This window comes from Orycteropus afer, unplaced genomic scaffold, assembly GCF_000298275.1.
Source record: "Orycteropus afer afer isolate SDZICR_OR568_19922 unplaced genomic scaffold, OryAfe1.0 scaffold00174, whole genome shotgun sequence".
Classification (NCBI taxonomy): domain Eukaryota; kingdom Metazoa; phylum Chordata; class Mammalia; order Tubulidentata; family Orycteropodidae; genus Orycteropus; species Orycteropus afer.
The window spans coordinates 5,809,831-5,828,857 of NW_006921761.1; the positions used below are offsets into that span (position 1 = coordinate 5,809,831).

The window sequence follows — 19,027 nt, forward strand, 5'->3', positions numbered from 1 at the left end:
GGTGTGGGGCGGTGTCAGCACTGCACACGCACGCACACACATACACACACACCCCCCGAGGCTCAGAGCCGGTGTGGGGTGGTGTCAGCACTGCACACACACGCGCACACACACACCCGAGGCTCAGAGCCGGTGCGGGGCGGTGTCAGCACTGCATACACACACACACACACCGAGAATCAGAGCCAGTGTGGGGTGGTGTCAGCACTGCGCATACACACACACACACACACACCCGAGGCTCAGAGCCGGTGTGGGGTGGTGTCAGCACTGCACACACACACACCCGAGGCTCAGAACCAGTGTGGGGCGGTGTCAGCACTGCGCGTACACACACACACACACACCCGAGGCTCAGAGCCAGTGTAGGGCGGTGTGAGCACTGCGTACACACACACACACACACACACACCAAGGCTCAGAGCCAGCGTGGGGCAGTGTCAGCACAGCACACACACACACACACACACACACCCCGAGGCTCAGAGCCAGTGTGCGCTCACCGGCAGCGTCACCCAGGAGGAACTTGTTGCCTGAGTGCAAGGAGAAAATAGCACAGAAGTGAGATGGTGACACAGGGATGGATGTGGCTGTCCCTGCAAGTGGGACTGGAACCTCCCCAGACACCAGACACACAGGCTGCCCAGGTCTGGGACGACCCTGGCCATGGCACGACAGTGACCTTGAGGACCTCATGTGCTCAGAGGGGAATGTCCCTGGCCTGCACAAGGTGTCCATTACACCCGCCACAGCAGTGCAAGGCTGAGACTAATGGGGGACAAGGACATGCCCAGTCACCAAACTTGGGCCAGCACCTGAACACATGCAGGGCTGATGGGTTCTACAGGATGATGTGGGGCTGGATGGGGACAGGAACCAGGACGCCTGGTTCTATGGGTGACACGTGTGTTTCTGTGTGTGGGAACATGAATCAGGACACCGGGTTCTATGGGTGATGTGTGTGTGTGTGGGGCGACAGGAATCAGGACACCTGGTTCTAAAGCATGACACGTGTGTGTGAGTGTGTGTGGGGGATAGGAATCAGGACGCCTGGTTCTATGGGTGAAACACGTGCGTGTGTGTGTGTGTTCAAGGGGACAGGAATCAGGATGCCTGGTTCTATGGGTGACGTGTGTGTGTATGTGTTTGTGTGTGAGGGGACAGGAATCAGGACGCCTAGGTCTACAGGTAACATGTGCATGAACGACACACCACTCACCTTTGTCCACTACGTCCCAGACCTCAACTTTCACGATGTCGTCAGTGGCTAGAAAGGGAATTGAAAGATTAACTCCCAGAGTAACATCTGGTCTCCAAGGGGGTCCTGGAGTCATTGCTCCCTCCACCAGCCCACACGCCCCCCACCCTCCACGCCCATTTGCCCATTTCCCCTTGCCCGCCCCCGTCTTGCCTGCCACCCACCCAGCTGCCAGGTCCCACCCCAACACTCCGTTGTCCCCCAGACCCCAGCTCTTGCTCAAACGGCATCCTGTTGGTAAGCCCTGCCCACGGACAGTGCCCTTCCTAGAGGCCCCACCCTGCAGCGGCCCCTCCCACGCCTATGGCTCTCCTCGTGTGTGGGAGGGCAGGCCAGGGGCTGGGGGACATGAGGGGGCAGCAGCCTTGGCCATGCTTCTGGCTGGGCATGATCCCCGTGTCCTTGATACATCTCCCCTACTCCACCCCCTCGCCTCACAGGCCATACAGTGGGGACACGTGTGGGCCCCAGCCTCTTGGGGTCACCTGGGACCCGAGTGGATTCCAGTGTATCCTTCTCGACTGTCCCACCCTCCTGCCCACTGAGCTGCTCACACGTGCCGTGTAGGCAGCAGAGTGCAGGCAGCCACTCGTCAGCCTGTAAGAGCCTTTGGGTGTGAGGCTATGTGTGCCAGCCCAGAGACGGAGAGGCGTACACGCCTGGCCCCTGGGGTACATGCTCACTCCATCCGGTCCACCCACATGGCACCAGGAAGGAAGCCTGAGCGATGGCTCCCAGAGAGCCAGCCGAGCCCTGTGACGGGTGAGGTGATGCTGGACTGTGTGGAGGGCATGCAGTCACATGGGGACACTGACACAAGGATATTTACAAGGGGCATTCACACACAGGCATTCATGTGGGATGGTCACATGCAGTTACATGCAGGCATCCACACACAGGCAGTGACATGAGGCCAGCCGTGTAGATGTTCACAGGCAGACTGTCATGCATGGATACTCACATGGGACGTTCATGGGCAGATGGTCACACATGGATGTTCACATGGAACATTCACATGCAGATGGTCACAGATGGATGCTCAGAGGATATTACATGGGATGCTCACATATGGACATTCACATGCAGATGATCACACATGGATGTTCACATGGGATGTTCACACATGGACATTCACATGCAGATGGTCATGGATGGATGCTCACACAGGATGCTCACATGGGACATTCACAGGCAGATGGTCACATGCAGACAATCACATGTAGATACATGGTCACAAAGGATGCTCACACGTGGACATTCATATGCAGATGGCCATGCATGGATGTTTACAGATGGACATTCACGGACACATATTCATTCAAACACGGACACCCATGTGAAGATGATTCCACGAGAATGTTCATGCAGGACATTCACATGTGGACATGCACATGTAGATGGTTACACTGGATGTTCACATGAGCATCACAGGCAGCTGTTCACACGGATGCCCACACAGAACGTTCACATGTCAACATGCACATGCAGATGGTCACATGTGGATGCTCACACAGGATGGTAACATGCACACGTGCACAGGCACACGAGATGGTCACACAGTCGTTCACATGTGGGCACCCACACGTGGACAGGCACACGAGATGGTCACACAGTCGTTCACATGTGGGCACCCACACGTGGACAGGCACACACAAGGTGTTTCCATGTGGAGGATCACATCTGGAAGAAGGACATGTGCGTGTCACTAAATGTCAGGACAGGCCTTTCAAAAAGGGCCCCGCATGGCCCACTGTTAACATGACAGGTGTGACTTTATTTCTTAATGAGATTTGAAATGACTTGGAGCACCTCTGCTGTCAGGACTCCTTTACATGCAAAGCAGCCCCTCTGCTTCCAGGCAGGCTGACCAGATGTGGTCCCAGGGCCTGCCGTCACTGTCCACGGCCTGCCCTGGCCCAGAGCCCTGAGCACTTTGCCTGTAACAGCCTAGACCTCCTTGCCACTTGGCTGAGGAGGAGAGGACATGGCACTGTCCAAAGCACAGCCAGCAGTCCTGAGAGGCTGCCCACCTCAGAAGCAGCAGAGGCCGCTGAGGCTGTGAGCAGCAGGGGCTGTGGTGACAGTTCCCGGGAGAGGACCCGGGAGCACCGAGGGGTCCTGCCCTAGCTGCCTTCTGTCGTGTGCCTCCTCTGGCCCCCACCTCACATGCCACAGTACGACACCCCATGGCTCCCTCAGCGTCCAGTTCCTGGCAGCCAGTGGACAATCGCTTTGAGGCTACAACCCTCAAGCAGGCTTCTTAAGAGTCCTGGCCCAGGACACAGGGTGGGTTTAGACATAGCTTAAAGCAGGGCACCCTCGCCAGCTCCTGGAGTCCCTGCTTTCGAAGGGCCCCCCTGCCAGCCCCCGAGTCCTGGTATTCAGAAGGGCACCCTTGCCAGCCCCCCGAGTCCCGAGGACACAGGGCAGGGGACGCTCCTAGGGCTGAGCCTGCCCTGTGGGAGCCCCCGAGCCCTGAGCGCCGCCCTTACTCTTATAGCCCCAGTGGATGCTGGTGACCTGGATCTCCTGGGTGGGGATGTACTCCTCCACAAACTTCTTCCCCTGCAGCCGGTGCCACAAGGCCGTCTTGCCCGTGTTCCTGTCCCCACGGATCACAATCTTCACTGGGGCAGAGACCGGAAAGAGAAGAGCAGAGAGGCCAGTGTCACTGGGCATGGTCCGTCCTGCGGACGGGCCAGTGTCACTCACTGCGTGCAGTCTGTCCTGTGGATAGGCATCACCAGGCGCAGCGTGTCCTGCACACAGGCCGGTGTCACCGGGTGCGGTCCGTCCTGCGGACAGGCCAGTGTCACCGGGAGCGTTTACTAAGTGCTGGTGTGCAGGGCACCCCGGCACACAGGACACTGGCTGACGGGCTCCTGGTGGCCAAGCCAGGCTCTGACGCAGCACAGGGGCCCTGTGCTCCCTGCTCCACAACCACAGCCCTCCCCTCCCAGGCACCTTTGCCCACACGGCTGGAAGCCAGGCCCGGGCTCCACCACTGCCCACGGTCACGTTCTGCCTGAGGTGCCCCTGACACAGCCCCGGGGTCTGAGTGGTCTGCTCTCACCCTGCACCACCCCCCACCTGTCCCCCTCGTGCAGCAGGGGCTCGAGTGTTGCTGTGATGCTGGATACAAGGCTGCCTGTGGTGGGCAGGTTTCAGCAGAGCTTCCAGACTGAGAGACTAGGGAGACAGGCCTGGTGGTCTACTTCCAGAACACAGCCTATGGATCCTAACAGGCCAACCTGCAACGGCTCATGGGGATGGCACCAGGAGGCGGGCTGTTCCGTGGCGGCTCACAGAGTCCATGCACCCAGACTGCTGTTGGGGCATGTGGGCTGCTTCTGGGTTCCTGCTACTGGCTGAGAACGTGTCCACATGTCGACACAGGAGCATCTCTAGAGCATGTGAGCCTTCAAGCTTACCAGACATGTGTGACCAACAACTGTAACAGCTGCCCATTTTCACTCTCCCCCACAGGTCACTGGGCTCTGTAGAGTGCCTCAAGGTCTCCTGGCAGACACCATGCTCTCCACAAGTAGTGGGAGTTCTGCTCCCCCTCCCAGTCCTGCCATTTTGTCCTTGTCACTCTCAAGGCACTGGTTAGGGTCTCCTAAGGACACTGATTCTGCACGTGTCTGCCCGCTTGTGACGCACCGACGCTTTACCTGTATTCACAGGTGGATATTGCCTGGTCACACAACGGCCCCTCTGCTCTTGTGAAGGAAGACATACCAACGGGTCTGTAACTGAGCCCCATCTGGCCTCTTGGGAGCCAGGGCCCAGGAGTGTGGCTGGATGCCAGGTGCTCAGGTTGCAGTATGTGGCACCGTGACTCCAGGGGGCACTGGTCCACAGCTGTCCTCCTCGAGTGACCCCCACTTGGTGTTGGACTCGGTGAGTTGGTGGCTGTCCACCCTCTGTGTCTTCTCCAGAAGGGCTGGTAGGGCTGGACGTGCCACTCTGAGTGCTTGGTGGACCTAACAAGCCATCGGAGCTGAATGCAGGTGCTCCCCGGCTGCAGAACTCCAGGCTCTGAGTCACTTCTGAGAAGCTGGGTCTTTCCTTAGGATTTATCCTGACATCTAATTTTTCCAAACTTACTGGTATGAACCAGTCAAACAGTCTGCTGCCTTTCTGCTCTCGGGAGTAACTGCAGTCAAATTCGTTCACGGGATCTGAAAACCTGTCTGTACAGGGGGCCCTGTCTCGAGCTCATGGGCAGCCCTGTCTCGAGCTCATGTCTGGGCTTCAGCCTCCCCTACTTTCACTGGGTCCAGCCTGCCCTTCACGGGATTGCTGGGTGCTCACCTCCAGCCCCTTCTTCACTGAAGTGAACATTTGCCACTGACACTCTTGCCCACAGGGCTGCTTGGCTGGGACCCCACAGTTTTAGTGTGTGCAGACTTCATTATCTAAGCACATCCTTACTTCAGTGTTTCTTCTTTGTTTAAAGGTGTTTTAATTGACTTGACGGCACATTAACAACATAACAATTTCCAGATGTAAGATATAAACGTTTTGACTGTCCTTTGTTAGTGACTTCGCGAGAACCTAACAAGGTACCGGCTCTCTGACGTTCATGGGACATGCTTTGTGGCCACCCCTGGGACTCTTCGACCGGGGCTGAAGGGCATGGGTCTGAGCTGTCTCACACTGTCTCTGCATCAGCCAGCTCATGGCGGCCACCACACTACACTCCTTGGCCCACCTCCTGCCTCTGTCCCCATTTGCTGGCAGCCTGACCCACAGTTACTTGGTTGAACATTTTCCACATTAACAGGGCACTTGTCCATTTCTTCTTGTGGCCCTATTGTTTTTCCCATATGAACACCAGAATATGTTACTAGGCATGATACATTGAGGTTTACCTTCTTAGTAAATGAATGTTAGAAACAATCATTTTAACCAACTGGACTCAACAGACCCACACAGAACTCTACCCCAAAACAGCACACTACACATTCTAGTCCGATTGCTGTGGACCGTTCTTCAAGACAGGCCATGCTTGCTCACAAAGAAGTCTGGATAAACTTTAAAATCGTACCAAGTACCTTCTCTGACAACAACGGAGTGACGCTAGATGTCAGTAACAGAAAATACTCGGAAAACACATCAACATGTGGGAATTAAGGAACACACTGATCATCACACTACCAACAGGCCAAGGGTAGTATAGTGCCTAAGGCACTTGACTGCTAACCAGAAGGCTGGTGGTTCAAACCCAGCAGCCACTCCTCAGAAGGAAGGTTGGGCAATCTACTTCCGTAGTGATACCACCTCGGAAACCCAAGGAGGGGTCGCTATGAGTCAGGTCCGACTGGACGGTACATAACACCACCACCCAAACCACCAATGGGAGGAGGCAGAAATTAAACTGAAAGGAATCATCAGTTTCAAGAGTCAAATGACAATGAGGTCACAAGACACCAAGCCATGTGGACGCAGTAAAGGCAGGACTCAGAGGGAAGCTGACAACAATAAACACTGACATGAAGAAAAGAAGAAAGATTGAGAATGAACAGCCCAACTCAAAAGCTCCAGGAACAAAGGCAAACTAAGCCTACAGCGATCAGAGAGAGGAAAGACCAAAGACCAGTGTAGAAATTAAAGCAAAACCAGAAAGCAACAGAGACTCAGTAACACTAGCAGGTGATTCTTTGAAAAGATCAATAAAACTGACAAACCTGTAACTACACTGATAAAATGAAGAAGTAAATAACCAAACTGAGAAATGAAAGAGGTAACGTTAGAATCGATCTGACAAAAATTAAGACAATTGTGACAGAACCTTCTGGAGTGCCTGGCTGGCTGACCGACTGAAGGCCCATATTGGTGCCCATGCCAAAGAAAAGCAATCCCACAGAACGTACGAATTATCAAGCATATCACTGGTATCACACGCAAGTGAAATCTTGCTGAAGATAATTAAAAAACGGTTGCAGCAGTATATTGACCGAGGAGTTCTAGAAATGCAAGGTGGATTCAGAAGAGGACATGGAACAAGAGGTATCATAGCTGACGTCAGATGGATCTTGGCTGAAAGCAAAGAATACCAGAAAGATGTTTACTTGTGTTTTATTGACTATGCAAAAGCACTCGACTGTGTGGATCATAATAAATTATGGGTAACACTGCAAAGAATGGGAATTCCAGAACACTTGATTGTGCTCATGAGGAACCTGTACATAGACCAGGAGGCTGTCATTTGAACAGAACAAGGAGATACTGCATGGTTTAAAATCAAGAAGAGAGTGCATCAGGGTTGTATCCTTTCACCGTACTCATTCAATCTGTGTGCTGAGCAGATAATCCGAGAAGCTGAACTACACAAAGAACATGGCATCAGGATTGGAGGAAGACTCATTAACAACCTGCGATATGCAGACAACACAACTGAGCTTGTTCAAAGTGAAGATGACTTGAAGCACTTACTGCAGCAGATTAAAGACTATATTCTGCAGTATGGACTCAAAATAAAGAAAACGAAAATCCTCACAACTGGACCGATAAGCAGCATCATGATAAATGGAGAAAAGATTGATGTTGTTAAGATTTTCGTATTACTTGGTTCTACAATCAACACCAATGGAAGCAGCAGTCAAGAGTCAGACAATGTATTGTACTGGGCGAATCTGCAATAAAAGACCTCTTCAAAGTGCTGAAGAGCAAAGATGTCTCTCTGAAGACTAAGATGTGCCTGACCCAAGCCATGGTATGTTCAGTCACCTCATATGCATGTAAAAGCTAGACAATGAATAAGGAAAACTGAAGAAGAGTTGATGCTTTTGAGCTGTGGTGTTGGCCAAGAATACTGAAAGTACTGTGGACTGCCAGAAGAACAAACAAATCTGTTCTGGAAGAAGTGCAGCCGGAATGCTCCCTGAAAGTGAGAATGGCCAGACCTCACCTCACCTACTTTGGTCATGTTGTCAGAAAGGACCGTTCCCTGGAGAAGGATGTCACGCTGGGTAAAGTGGAGGGTCAACAAACAAGGAGAAGACCCTCACTGAGATGGACGACACGGTGGCTACAACAATGGGCTCGGGTACAGCAAGGATCACGAGGCCGGCACAGGACCAGGCATTGTTTCGTTCTGCTGTGTAAAGGGTTGCTACGAGTCAGAGCCGACGCAACGGCACCTAACAACAACAACATATGGCAAACCAGATAACCTGGATGAAACGGATGTATTCTAAGCACACAACCTACCCAAACTGACTCAAGAGCAAACAGAAAGTCCCAACGGGTTTTAACAAGCGCAGAGATTGCATCAGTGATGAAAAATCTCACAGCACTAAAGAGTCCTGGACCAGACGGCTTCACGGGGGAATTCCACCAAACATTTAGAGACGAATTAACACCAATGCTGTTAAACCTTTCCAACAGACAGAAAAGGAAGGAGTGCTCCCTAATCAATTCTATGAAGCAAACATAACCATGATACCAAAACCAGACAAAGACACCACAAGAAAAGAAAACTGCAGGTGATCTTACACATACAGATGCAAAAATCCTAAATAAAATATTAGCCAATAGAATCCAAGAGCCATACACTATGACCAAGTGAGATTTATTCCAGGAGTGCAGGGATGGTTCAATATAAGAGAATCAATCAACAACATACACAGCATCAACAGAACAAAGGACAAGAACCATAGGATCATCTCTATGGATACAGACAAAGCATTTGACAAAAGCCAACACCCTCTCTTGATGAAAACCCTAAAAACACTGAGGCAGAAGAGAAATTCCTCAGTATGATTCAGGGCGTATGTGAAAAGCCAGTGGCCAACACTGTACTTACAGAGGAAGACACTGTTCTCATAGAGGAAGACTCTTGAAATTGGGAACAGGACAAGGGTACTCTCACCACTTCTACTCAATTATTGCATTAGAAGTCCTAGCCAGGGCAATAAGACAAGGAAAAGAAAAGTTATCCAGGCTAGAAAAGAAGAAGTGAAATTACCTATCCATGGATGATATGAGCCTCTATAGAGAAAATCCCAGAGTCCACAGAAAACGTTTAGAGCTGATAGAGGAATTTCACAGAGTTGTTGGGTAGACGGTCAACAAACAAACCTCAGCTGGGTTTCTATCCACTAGCAGTGAGAAATATGAATGGGAAATTAGTGTAGCAATTCCATTTACAGTAGCATCTAAGAGAAAAAAATACCAGGAATAAACTAACCAGGGACATGAAGGACTTACACACTAAAAACTATAAAACACTGCTGAAAGAGATTAGAGAACACTTCAATACCGTATGACCTCACTTATATAAAAAGACAAAAAGCAAATGTGTCAAGACCAACATGTACTAGTGGTTCCTGGGGGCAGGAAGGAGAGGGAAAGGTTGACAGTGATGAGAAAATCCCACTGATGAAGGGAAGGGCAGCCCAGCTGATGACCGTAATTGTTGTCAATAAAATCGTCCACCTGTAGAAAGCTGAACTGGCAAAAGCTGTGATAGTAAAAAAGCACATAAGAAAACGAGAGCAACAAATTGATACTTGTTAATAATTATGTATCTGACAAGGAACTTATCTCTAAAACTTACAGAAAACCCTAACACCTCAACAAAAGAAAGATTAACAATCCAGTTAAAAAATGAGCAGAAGACACAAATAGACACTTCACCAAAGAGGATATTCAGGCGGCCAGCAGATACATAAAGAAATGCTCACGATCATTAGCCATCGGAGAGATGCAAATCAAAACAATGAGATTCCATCTCATCCCAGCACTAATGGCGAAATTCAGAGACAGAAAATAACAAATGCTGGTGAGGATGTGGAGAGATTGGGACTCTAATACACTGCTAGCGGACTGTCAAATGATACAACCACTGTGGAAAGCAATATGGAGAGTCCTTAAAAAGTTGGAATTAGAAATACCATTTGACCCAGCAATCCCATTACTAGGTATATATCCTAAAGAAGTGAGAGCCAGGACAGAAACAGATATATGCATCACTATTTACAATAGCCAAAAGATGGAAACAACCTAAGTTCACTGCATCACTATTTACAATAGCCAAAAGATGGAAACAACCTAAGTGTCCATCAATTATGGTACATACACACAATGGAATACTATGCAACCCTAAAGAATAACGTGTTGTTGTGTTGTTGTTATGTGCCGTGGAGTCGTCCTCGACTCATAGCGACCCCTCCTTGGGTTTCCGAGGCAGTATGACTACGGAAGTAGAATTGCCCAACCTTCCGAGGAGTGGCTGGTGGGTTTGAACCGCCAGCCTTCTGGTTAGCAGTCAAGTGCTTTAGCCACTATGCCTATGCCCTGCCTTGGCATTATGCTGATTTAAGATGTGTATGGGATCGAACTGACAGCAGCAGCTTGAAGGACTAGGTAGGAAGTCAGTGGGCAGTGAGTTTATGTTAATGGGGGAGGAGCAACTCAGGAAAGGAGGGTGAGGATGGTTTCACAGTGGAAGGTCACCCATGTCACTGAACTGTCCACGTAGACACTTCACCGTGTGCTCATCAACATCAACTGAGGAAGATTTCAAGAAGAAAAGTCGGTTCCGCCTCTTCTCTGGTAGCGTCTTGTCCTCAGAGCCCATGTTGTCGGCCACCAGTACAGCCAAGCCGAGCCGTCCCAGTTGCTCCGGCCCCGGCACCTGGCGACCACCTGGCTTTCACCCTTCCTCCATCGCACCTGTGGCTCGTTCCCGTGGACAGCGGTCACTGTGTCCTGGGTCAAGCGTGTGGTCGGCACTGCAGGATGCACTCTGCCCTCTTCCCTGGTGCTGACCTCTGTTTTCCTGCCCCCCAACTCCCGTTTCCCTGTGACCTGACTTCCCCCAACCCACCCCTGTCCTTGCACTGTTCCTGCCTGTCCCATCTTTCCAGCACAGAGGGTCGCGTCTCCCTCCCTGTAACAGCCACACTGCCCAGCGCCCTCAGTTCTGCTGGTACCTCGCTGGCACACCTCTTCACTCACACAAATTGGACCTTGTCTGAACAGCTGTCTGCCCTGACGCATGCTTGTCGTTCTTTGAGTCTTGCAGGGACTCTCCTGTCTTCCAGACCTTCTTGTGAGGGCCTGCAGCTGCAGAGGGTGCCTTCTCACTCTGTGCTGCCAGATGTTGCAGTCCCCGCTGCTCTCCGCCTGCTGGCGTGCTCTGCTACAGGCACCTCCACTTCTGGGCCCTCCCCAGGGGCCGCTGCCACTGCCTTTATTAACGACAGTATTGGTTTCCACTCCTCCAAATAACATTCTTATACTGCTCCTTCTCCACTTCCCACTTAGAGGCATCTGCTATGCCTCTCTCAAGGACCCCGGGATGTCCCCCCTTCGCAGCCGCCCCGTCCCCAGCAGTCGCAGCCCAAGTAGCGGTCAGTGGGTGCTCTTCTGTGCCTCTGTCCCGCCGACAATCACCCGTGTAGACAACGTGACTGAATGGCTGTCACAGTGAACCACATGGCTGCTGCGGATGACCCATGTGTGCAGCGTGACTGAAGGGCTGTCGCAGTGACCCGTGTGCCGTGTCTGCACTGCTGCCACGGATGAACCGCGTGGCTGCTGCGGACGACCCGTGTGTACAGCATGTCTGCACTGCCACCGCCAATGACCTGCGTGTACCATGTCACTGGACGCCTGTGGTGGATGACCTGCGTGCGACGTGTTGGCAGTCCCACAGCCAATGACCTGTGTGTAACACGTGACTGGACGGCTGTGGTGGATGACCCGCATGCGACGTGTCGGCAGTCCCACAGCCGATGACCTGTGTGTACCAGACGCCTGCGGACAATGACCCATGTAGCACGGGTCAGCAGTCCCGCGGAGGATGACCTGTGTGTACAATGTGACCGGACGCCTGTGGTGGATGACCCATGTGTACAGCGTGACTGAACGCCTGCGGCCGATGACCCGTGTACCACGTGTCAGCAGTCCCGTGGAGGAGGGCCCGTGTTGCTGCCACGGTGAAGTGCTACAGCGCCTGGGCTCACCTCCCTCCCAGCATGCTTTCTGACTTCCTGAAGCAGTAAACGTCGTATTTTGGCTTTGCTGAGTTTTCGCGTGTCAAGCCAACTCCAGCTCTTGGCTGAACCTGTCCAGGGCAGCGGTGTCCCGTTGGTCCCACCCTGAGGATGAGGCCTCCCGGGGCCTTCTGACCCGCAGACCAGGGCTGGTGTCCCGCGCGAAAGCAGGCCAATGGCGCGCCACAACCCGGCGCGGGCCGACCACGCGGGCCCCTCACTGAGCTCCACCACGTACACGGAGCCGGGCCTGCGCTGTCCCCGTGAGAAGGGGAGAAGAGAGGTAAACATTTTGAGTCCTGGCACTGCCCTGACCCGCGTTCCTGGCCGGGGCTGCGAGCCAACACCATGACTGTACCCTGGCGCCTGGTCCTTGCTGTGTGCCCTCTGCGTGTCACCGGGATGAGCCTGGGTGTGATGGGGCATGCGCGGCCGGGCCTGGTGCGGCCCCATGGGCTCTCGCTGCCTCAGGGCCGCGTGCTTTAGCTCCGAGCTTCCTCCTGCGTCCCCACGGTACCGGGCACTCCTTCTCCAGCGTCTGTGGGGCACTGGCCACCCAGAGTGCTCCTCCTGGTTTCCTTCCTCTCATTGTCCACCTGTCCCCTTGCTCAGTCCAATGCTGCCTTGCAATGTTCCTTTATCGTCTACACAGCCTCCCACTCCTTGGGGGTTATGCTTTCTTCTCCCTCCTCTCGCCTCCCTGGGGGCAGGTTCCTTTTCAGACAGACGTGGTCTTTTTGTGCAGATCAATGGTCTGCTTACCGTCCGGTGCTCGCTGGCTTTAACCACGCAGACACGCTGCCTGCGTGTCCTGAGACTGTCATTTCCACGTGGGTACTACGTGCAGGTCTGAGTCTGACACCTGCCCTGCCCCACTGCTGCACCCACTCAGGGGCTTTGTTTCCTGTGTAGCTTCTGCTTCTTCCCTCGTGGCTCCCGTCTCTGGGAGCCATGGGAATGCCCTGTGGCTCAGAAGGGAGCTGAACGCAGCACAGCACCGCCAGCTTTGCTCTGCCAGCTGCCTGGATGCCAGCAACCTGGATGCCATCAGTAAACCCACTTGCGAGTTCCCACCCCCTGCTGACACAGGGGCCAGACTGGAGCAAAGGTCAACGTGTGCCTATGAATACCAGGGGAATGTCCCCTCCATCAACATGGAGGCGCCTGCACTGTGGGTGCAGGAGCCCCCAGCTTCATGCAGGGGTCCAGCTGGCCCCTTCCTCCACTGGCTCTCAGATTTCTCCTGTTACACCCCCAGGCTCCACTGCCACCATCCCAGTAGAAGTGTGGGCTCGCAGGCTGACACATCCCTCACGAGGACAGGCAACTCTAGGCTGGCAGCCCTGCCAGCATCCACCTCAGCTCAGTGCCGCATCCATCCCCCTGACCACCGTCAGAGTTCGAGGTTCCCAACCTACCGAAAACCAGCAAGGACAGCGAAAGGGACTGCCTCCTCCTCTCTGTGCAAGCTCCTGAGCTGAGTGATGCATCGCCAACTGTCCGTGTGTGTCGGCATTTTCAGAGGGAGGGCTGCTCAGGGTATCGACCTCATCAGGCTGCTGGCACAGCTGACTGCCACTCAGGAGCCATTTTTAGCTACTGTTCTGGTTCCTACATGGAAAAGCATCCAGCTCCAAGCAAACTCCTCTTTCTGACTTAGGCCATTCTGTCCCTGCAGCGGCCTCTGTGAGCACTTCCCTGGCCTTCTCTTGTGCTGCCAGAGCTCCACGTGCCTCAGTTGAACAAGCAGCCTCCTTACGTTGCATCACCAGGCACAGACCTGCAGGTTGCTCTGTGCAGGTAGACAGGCCTCTTGCTCGTACGTGTGTGTGTGCACGTGTGCGCACATTTTCTCCACACACGTGAACTGTGTTTTGAATTTCATGGCCTTCTCTGCACCTGTTGAGCCAGTCCTAAGGTCTCTTCTCTAGCCTGCTGGTCAACCACACCAGCACGTTCTGTTCACCAGCGTTCGCATGCCCGGGGCAGGCCACACATTCCACTCCACTAACGCACTGTTACTACTGCAGGTCACGTGCTAACAACAGGCGCTTTCTCTTCTAGCTCACGGGGAGCCTGCATGGCTCCTTCCCCCCTCCATCCTCGCCTGCTCTGGTGACGGGCACCTGTCCTGAGGGACCACCGGAATCCGTGCAGGACTGGCACGTGCTGGCCTGCCTTGATTGTCGTGCACACACGCACACTCCGCATTTGGTCGAAGGCCTCGGCTGGTTCTCTTTCACCATCGATTTCTGCTTCTTCTTCTTCTCTTTTGTTAGGGTTGAACTGTCCTCTCAGGTCCGTGGTGGTCACCATCTTCCTCCCTAGAGTATTCATCAACACATGGCTTGTGTATCCCTCTCTCTGGGTGTGACTGCATGGCTTTGGGGTGTGGTGTGTAAGCTCGTCTCAGGCCGATGACCAGGATCTACCAGGGGTGCTCTGTAGGCCCTGATCTGCCCCGTGAACCCAGCCTCTTTGGCGAGGGTAAGGGTCACTGCTGCCGGCTCCTTGCTGCTCAACACCCTGCAGCCTGCCCCCAGCCCAGCATTTGGCACGGTCAGGTCACGTGGCTCCTCTGCTCAAAGCCCTCCAGGGTCCTCACATCACCCCAGCTCTGTGTCACTGCCTCCTGCACTCTTCCTACGTCGTCCCAGCCCACCTCTCAGGTTCTTCAAGGGTGCCCGTGTCTACCACTCTCTGCCCACTAGGCTCCTTCCCCAGGTCCTCCCACCCTTCCTGTCCCTGCTCAGCTGTCCCTTCTTAGCAAGGTGAGCTTGACCACCCTCTCCCTCCCCGGCCCGCCCAAGCCACCCCTCGCTGCAGCACCTAGTCCCTCAGACCGACCACGAGTCTCCCCCTTCAGTATCTTCACTGCTCCCTGCCTGTCTCCTACTCACTGCAACAGGGCAGAGACTTTTGTCTGCTGTTTTCACTGATGATCACTCATTCATTGGCTGAGCCAATAAATGCGGGAAAGGCAGCCACAGACAGCTATGGCTCTAGGCAGTGGGTTGGCTCCTAAAGGCAAGGCAGCTTGACCTGGACATCAGTCTTTCAAAAGCCTCTTCATTTAAAACCCAATGCTGGGCTCTAACTGCAGCCCCACCGTCCCGGGGGCTTTCTTGGGTGGGCACAGGCACGCCCACGGGGTCACACGGACACGCCCATGGGATCACAAGGACACGCCCACAGGAGCAAGGACACGCCCATGGGAGCTGCGACATGCCTACACCCACGCCAGCGGTTCCACACTTCGGCATCCTATAAAAAGGAGCCCTGGTGGGCAGTGCCTAAGGCATTTAACTGCTAACCAGAAGGATGATGGTTCAAACCCACCAGCCGCTCCACACAAGGAAGGTGGGGCAATCTACTTCCGAAAAGATTTACCGACTGAGTCTCATCATCAACTCGCTGGCAGTGAGGGGCTGTCCTGTCGAAAAGTTCCCCGCTTGATAGGCTGTGTGCGAGCTCGGCAGAGACGGGCAGGCCCTCATCAGGAAGAGTCTAAAGTGAAGGCTGTGCTTGGGCTCTGCGTGGTGACGCCAGCTGCTCCTTATCCTACAGTTCGTGGCAACTCTTACCCCTAAACCCCTGCATCTGTGCTGATCACAGGCTGGTTTGTTCCCCTAATTAAGGTCCTTGGGAAGATAAACACTCAGAACTTTTCTTGTCTACTGACTGATGCCGGAAATCAAACATTTCTAAGCTGTAACGGAGGTGAGATCCACATTACTGCCCTTCACTGGGTTCCAGGAGCACATGACCTGCCCCCACGCACTCCAAGTGGTCCCCACCGCATCTGACGACCCCACTGCCCGTTAGTCTCAGCCTAGCCAGGCCGAGGTAAACCTTTGCGAGGCTTAACTTCCAAGGGACTACAATTAAGTTCAAGGAGCTCCGCTACTGAAGTGCTTAAGGCAAATATATGGCTGCTAACCAATAGCTCGGTGGTTCAAACCCACCAGCGCTCTGCGGGACGAAGACAGGCATTCTGCTCATTTCACAGCCTTGGAAACCCTGTTGTTGTTGTTCTTGTTATATGCCGTGGAGTCAGAGGGACTCAGCAACCCCTCCTTGGGTTTCCGAGGCAGTATCACTACGCAAGTAGATTGCCCCATCTTCCTTCCGAGGAGTGGCTGGTGGGTTTGAACTGCCAGCCTTCTGGTTAGCAGTCAAGTGCCTTAGGCACTATGCTACCAGAGCTAGGGTCGGAATCGAGTTGATGGCAGTGAGTTTGAGTACAATTAAGTTTTTTTTTTCTTTTTTACTTTTATTGTGGTGAAAACATACACAAGACATTCACCAACATAACAACTTCCCCCTTTACAGCTCAGAGACATTGAGGACACTTTTCACATTGTGCCACCATTATTGCTATCCTTTTCCAAAATATTCCACCACCATCAGCATAAACTCAGTGCCCTGCAAACAAAAGCATCCCCTTTCTCTCCCTCCTATCCCAGTAACAATCTTTGGTTTGTACATCTATCTACATATAAACTAATAAAACCCAACTCACTGCTGTGGAATCGGATCCGACTCAGCGACCCCTCCTTGGGTTTCCGAGGCAGTATCTCTATGGAAATAGATTGGCCAACCTTCCTTTGGAGGAGTGGCTTGTGGGTTTGAACCGTCAGCCTTCTGGTTAGCAGTCACATGCCATACATACGCACACACATACGCACACAAACACACACGTGCATGTATATATATATATATATATACATATTTTCAATCTATCTAGGAATTTTCCCTCCCCTCCCTGGTAACCAACATTTCCTTCAACGTGTAAGTCCTTCCTGAGTTTGAGTACAGTTAGGTTTTCAGCGACATTAAAGTTGTTGTCAGTTGCTGCTGAGTCAGTTGTGACCCCCGGTGACCCCAGCTGTGCTCCTGCACAGGGTATGCCAAGCTGTGACCTTTCAGGTGCACAGCCCCAGGTCTGTCTTGCCAAGCCCACGACCCATGGGGCGGCAGTCAGGCAGGCATCCGAACGCACCGCCCTGGGGACCTTCCCTCTGGCCTGTGTCTGGTAGTGGGCTTGTGGAGTCTGAATCCTGGCCACTGTGTGTGGGGGCAGCTCTGTGCCGCAGCTTTTCACGGCGGCGGCCTTTCAGGAGCAGACTGCCAGGCCTAGCTTCTGAGGCGCCACTGGGTAGGTTCGAACAGCCAGCCTTTGGTCAGCAGCTTAACCGTCTGTGCCCGCCAGCGGCCCGATACTAAACGTGCTAGCGTGAAATGAGCAACGGCACTGCTCACTCTAACGGCACGTGTAACAGAGCACTTGGTCTGACTGCTATAGTCTCTGTTCTGAATGTGCAGGAAACAGGTGCAACACAACGAAAGGAGCCCTGGCCACCTACAGAATCTTCCCAAGCAGGTTCTGAAGGCCCCCGTCAACAGCACAAAGGCAGGGAAGGGCCACAAACTCTCAGCAGCGCATCAGGGAACCAAATCCAGGGCAGAGGGCAGAGGAAAGAGCCAGGAAGACAGAAAACTCGAGAGGCCGGGGGCAGGCCAGCGACCGGGGCTGGGCAGCTTTCCTAACTTATAGCAGGGCCTGGAAAGGCTCCCTGCGCATCTGTGGTCCGTCCTGCCCAGGGCGGAGCAGCAGGAACGCCTGCCTCTGGAGCTTTGCGAATGACATCCCTCAGAGAAGCTTCCTCTGAGAGCCGAGAACCGTGGCCTAGCCGCCGCTGTCTTCAGACTCGACTCCGCGTCAACAGAGGCCGCCTTGCTGCAGTGCCCTCAGCCTGCTGGGTTTTCAGGGCACTTCTTCAGGTGGCGACACAGTTCGCCGCCTGGAGCCGCGCCAGCCTCGTGTCACGGCGCCAGCGCCGCGCTCTCCCGTTACGTAATACCTCCTCCCAGACGAGGCAAGCTCAGGACGCGGCCGGCGCAGGGCCACCAGGGCGCTCGGGCTGCGGCTGGCCTCGCCGTCCACGGATCTCGCCGTAAAACTAACTAGACAGGGCCCCTCATGCAGGCATTCCTCAGGACGGAGAGGCAGCGGGGAGCGAGGGATGCCCGAGTCTGGCCCCGGGGTCCTGTAGGACCCCCGCCTCCCACGTCTCTCTCAGTTCACGTCTATTGGGCCCTGGCACGCGGCTAACCAAAACTCAGAAACAAGGGGCTCTGGCGGCGTCAGCAACCCTCAAAAACAAACAAAGCCCAGTGGAACCTCCCGCGACCCGCCGAGCCACCGCCACAGCATTGGTACCTGCCACCGGAGGGCAGGACCCGGGGTTCCTGGCACTTCCTGGTGCCGGGGGCGGCGACCAGAGCAGCGCCAGCCCTTCCACGTCCCCAGCACAGCGTACGGTCCCGCACGTCCTGCCCCTGCCGACTTCACGGGTCACAGCGCGACTTCTCCGCGCCCCGAAAGCCCCACGAGCACCTGAGGACGGCGGCCCCCGGGAAGCTCCAAAGCCTCAGCCCTCCGCCGTCTCTTCACAGCGGACTCCGGGCTCGGAACGCGCCGCCTAACCGCCGCGGGAGGCCGGGGGCCGCCCGGGCCGGGCTGGGGTGAGGGCGCCCCGGGCCAGCCCCACACTCACTGTTGTACTGCACCCCCTTGGCGAAGCGTCTCTGCAGCGCCTGGTTCATGGACTGCAGCCCAGCGGGGATATTCTTGTCCCGGCCCGGAGCCTGCTCCGATCCCACCAGCTTCTTCAGGGCGGAAAACATCTTCCCCGCTCGGACGCCCAAGCCCGGGCGCGGCCGGCGAGCTCAGCGGTGGCGGCGCGGGGTGGCGCGC

General features: G+C 54.3%; 1 protein-coding gene across 1 annotated transcript in view; it reads right to left on the reverse strand.

The window, feature by feature from the left end:
* RABL6 (RAB, member RAS oncogene family like 6) overlaps positions 1–18,957 on the reverse strand; it is a 30,528-nt gene extending 11,571 nt beyond the window's left edge. Inside the window, exons 1-3 of the mRNA XM_007946949.2 lie at positions 18,828–18,957; positions 3,751–3,885; positions 1,220–1,267 (exon numbers count right to left, since the gene is read on the reverse strand). Coding sequence (XP_007945140.1) covers positions 1,220–1,267; positions 3,751–3,885; positions 18,828–18,957 — 313 coding nt within the window. The remainder of the gene's footprint in view (positions 1–1,219; positions 1,268–3,750; positions 3,886–18,827) is intronic.
* Between the last annotated feature and the right edge of the window lie 70 nt (positions 18,958–19,027).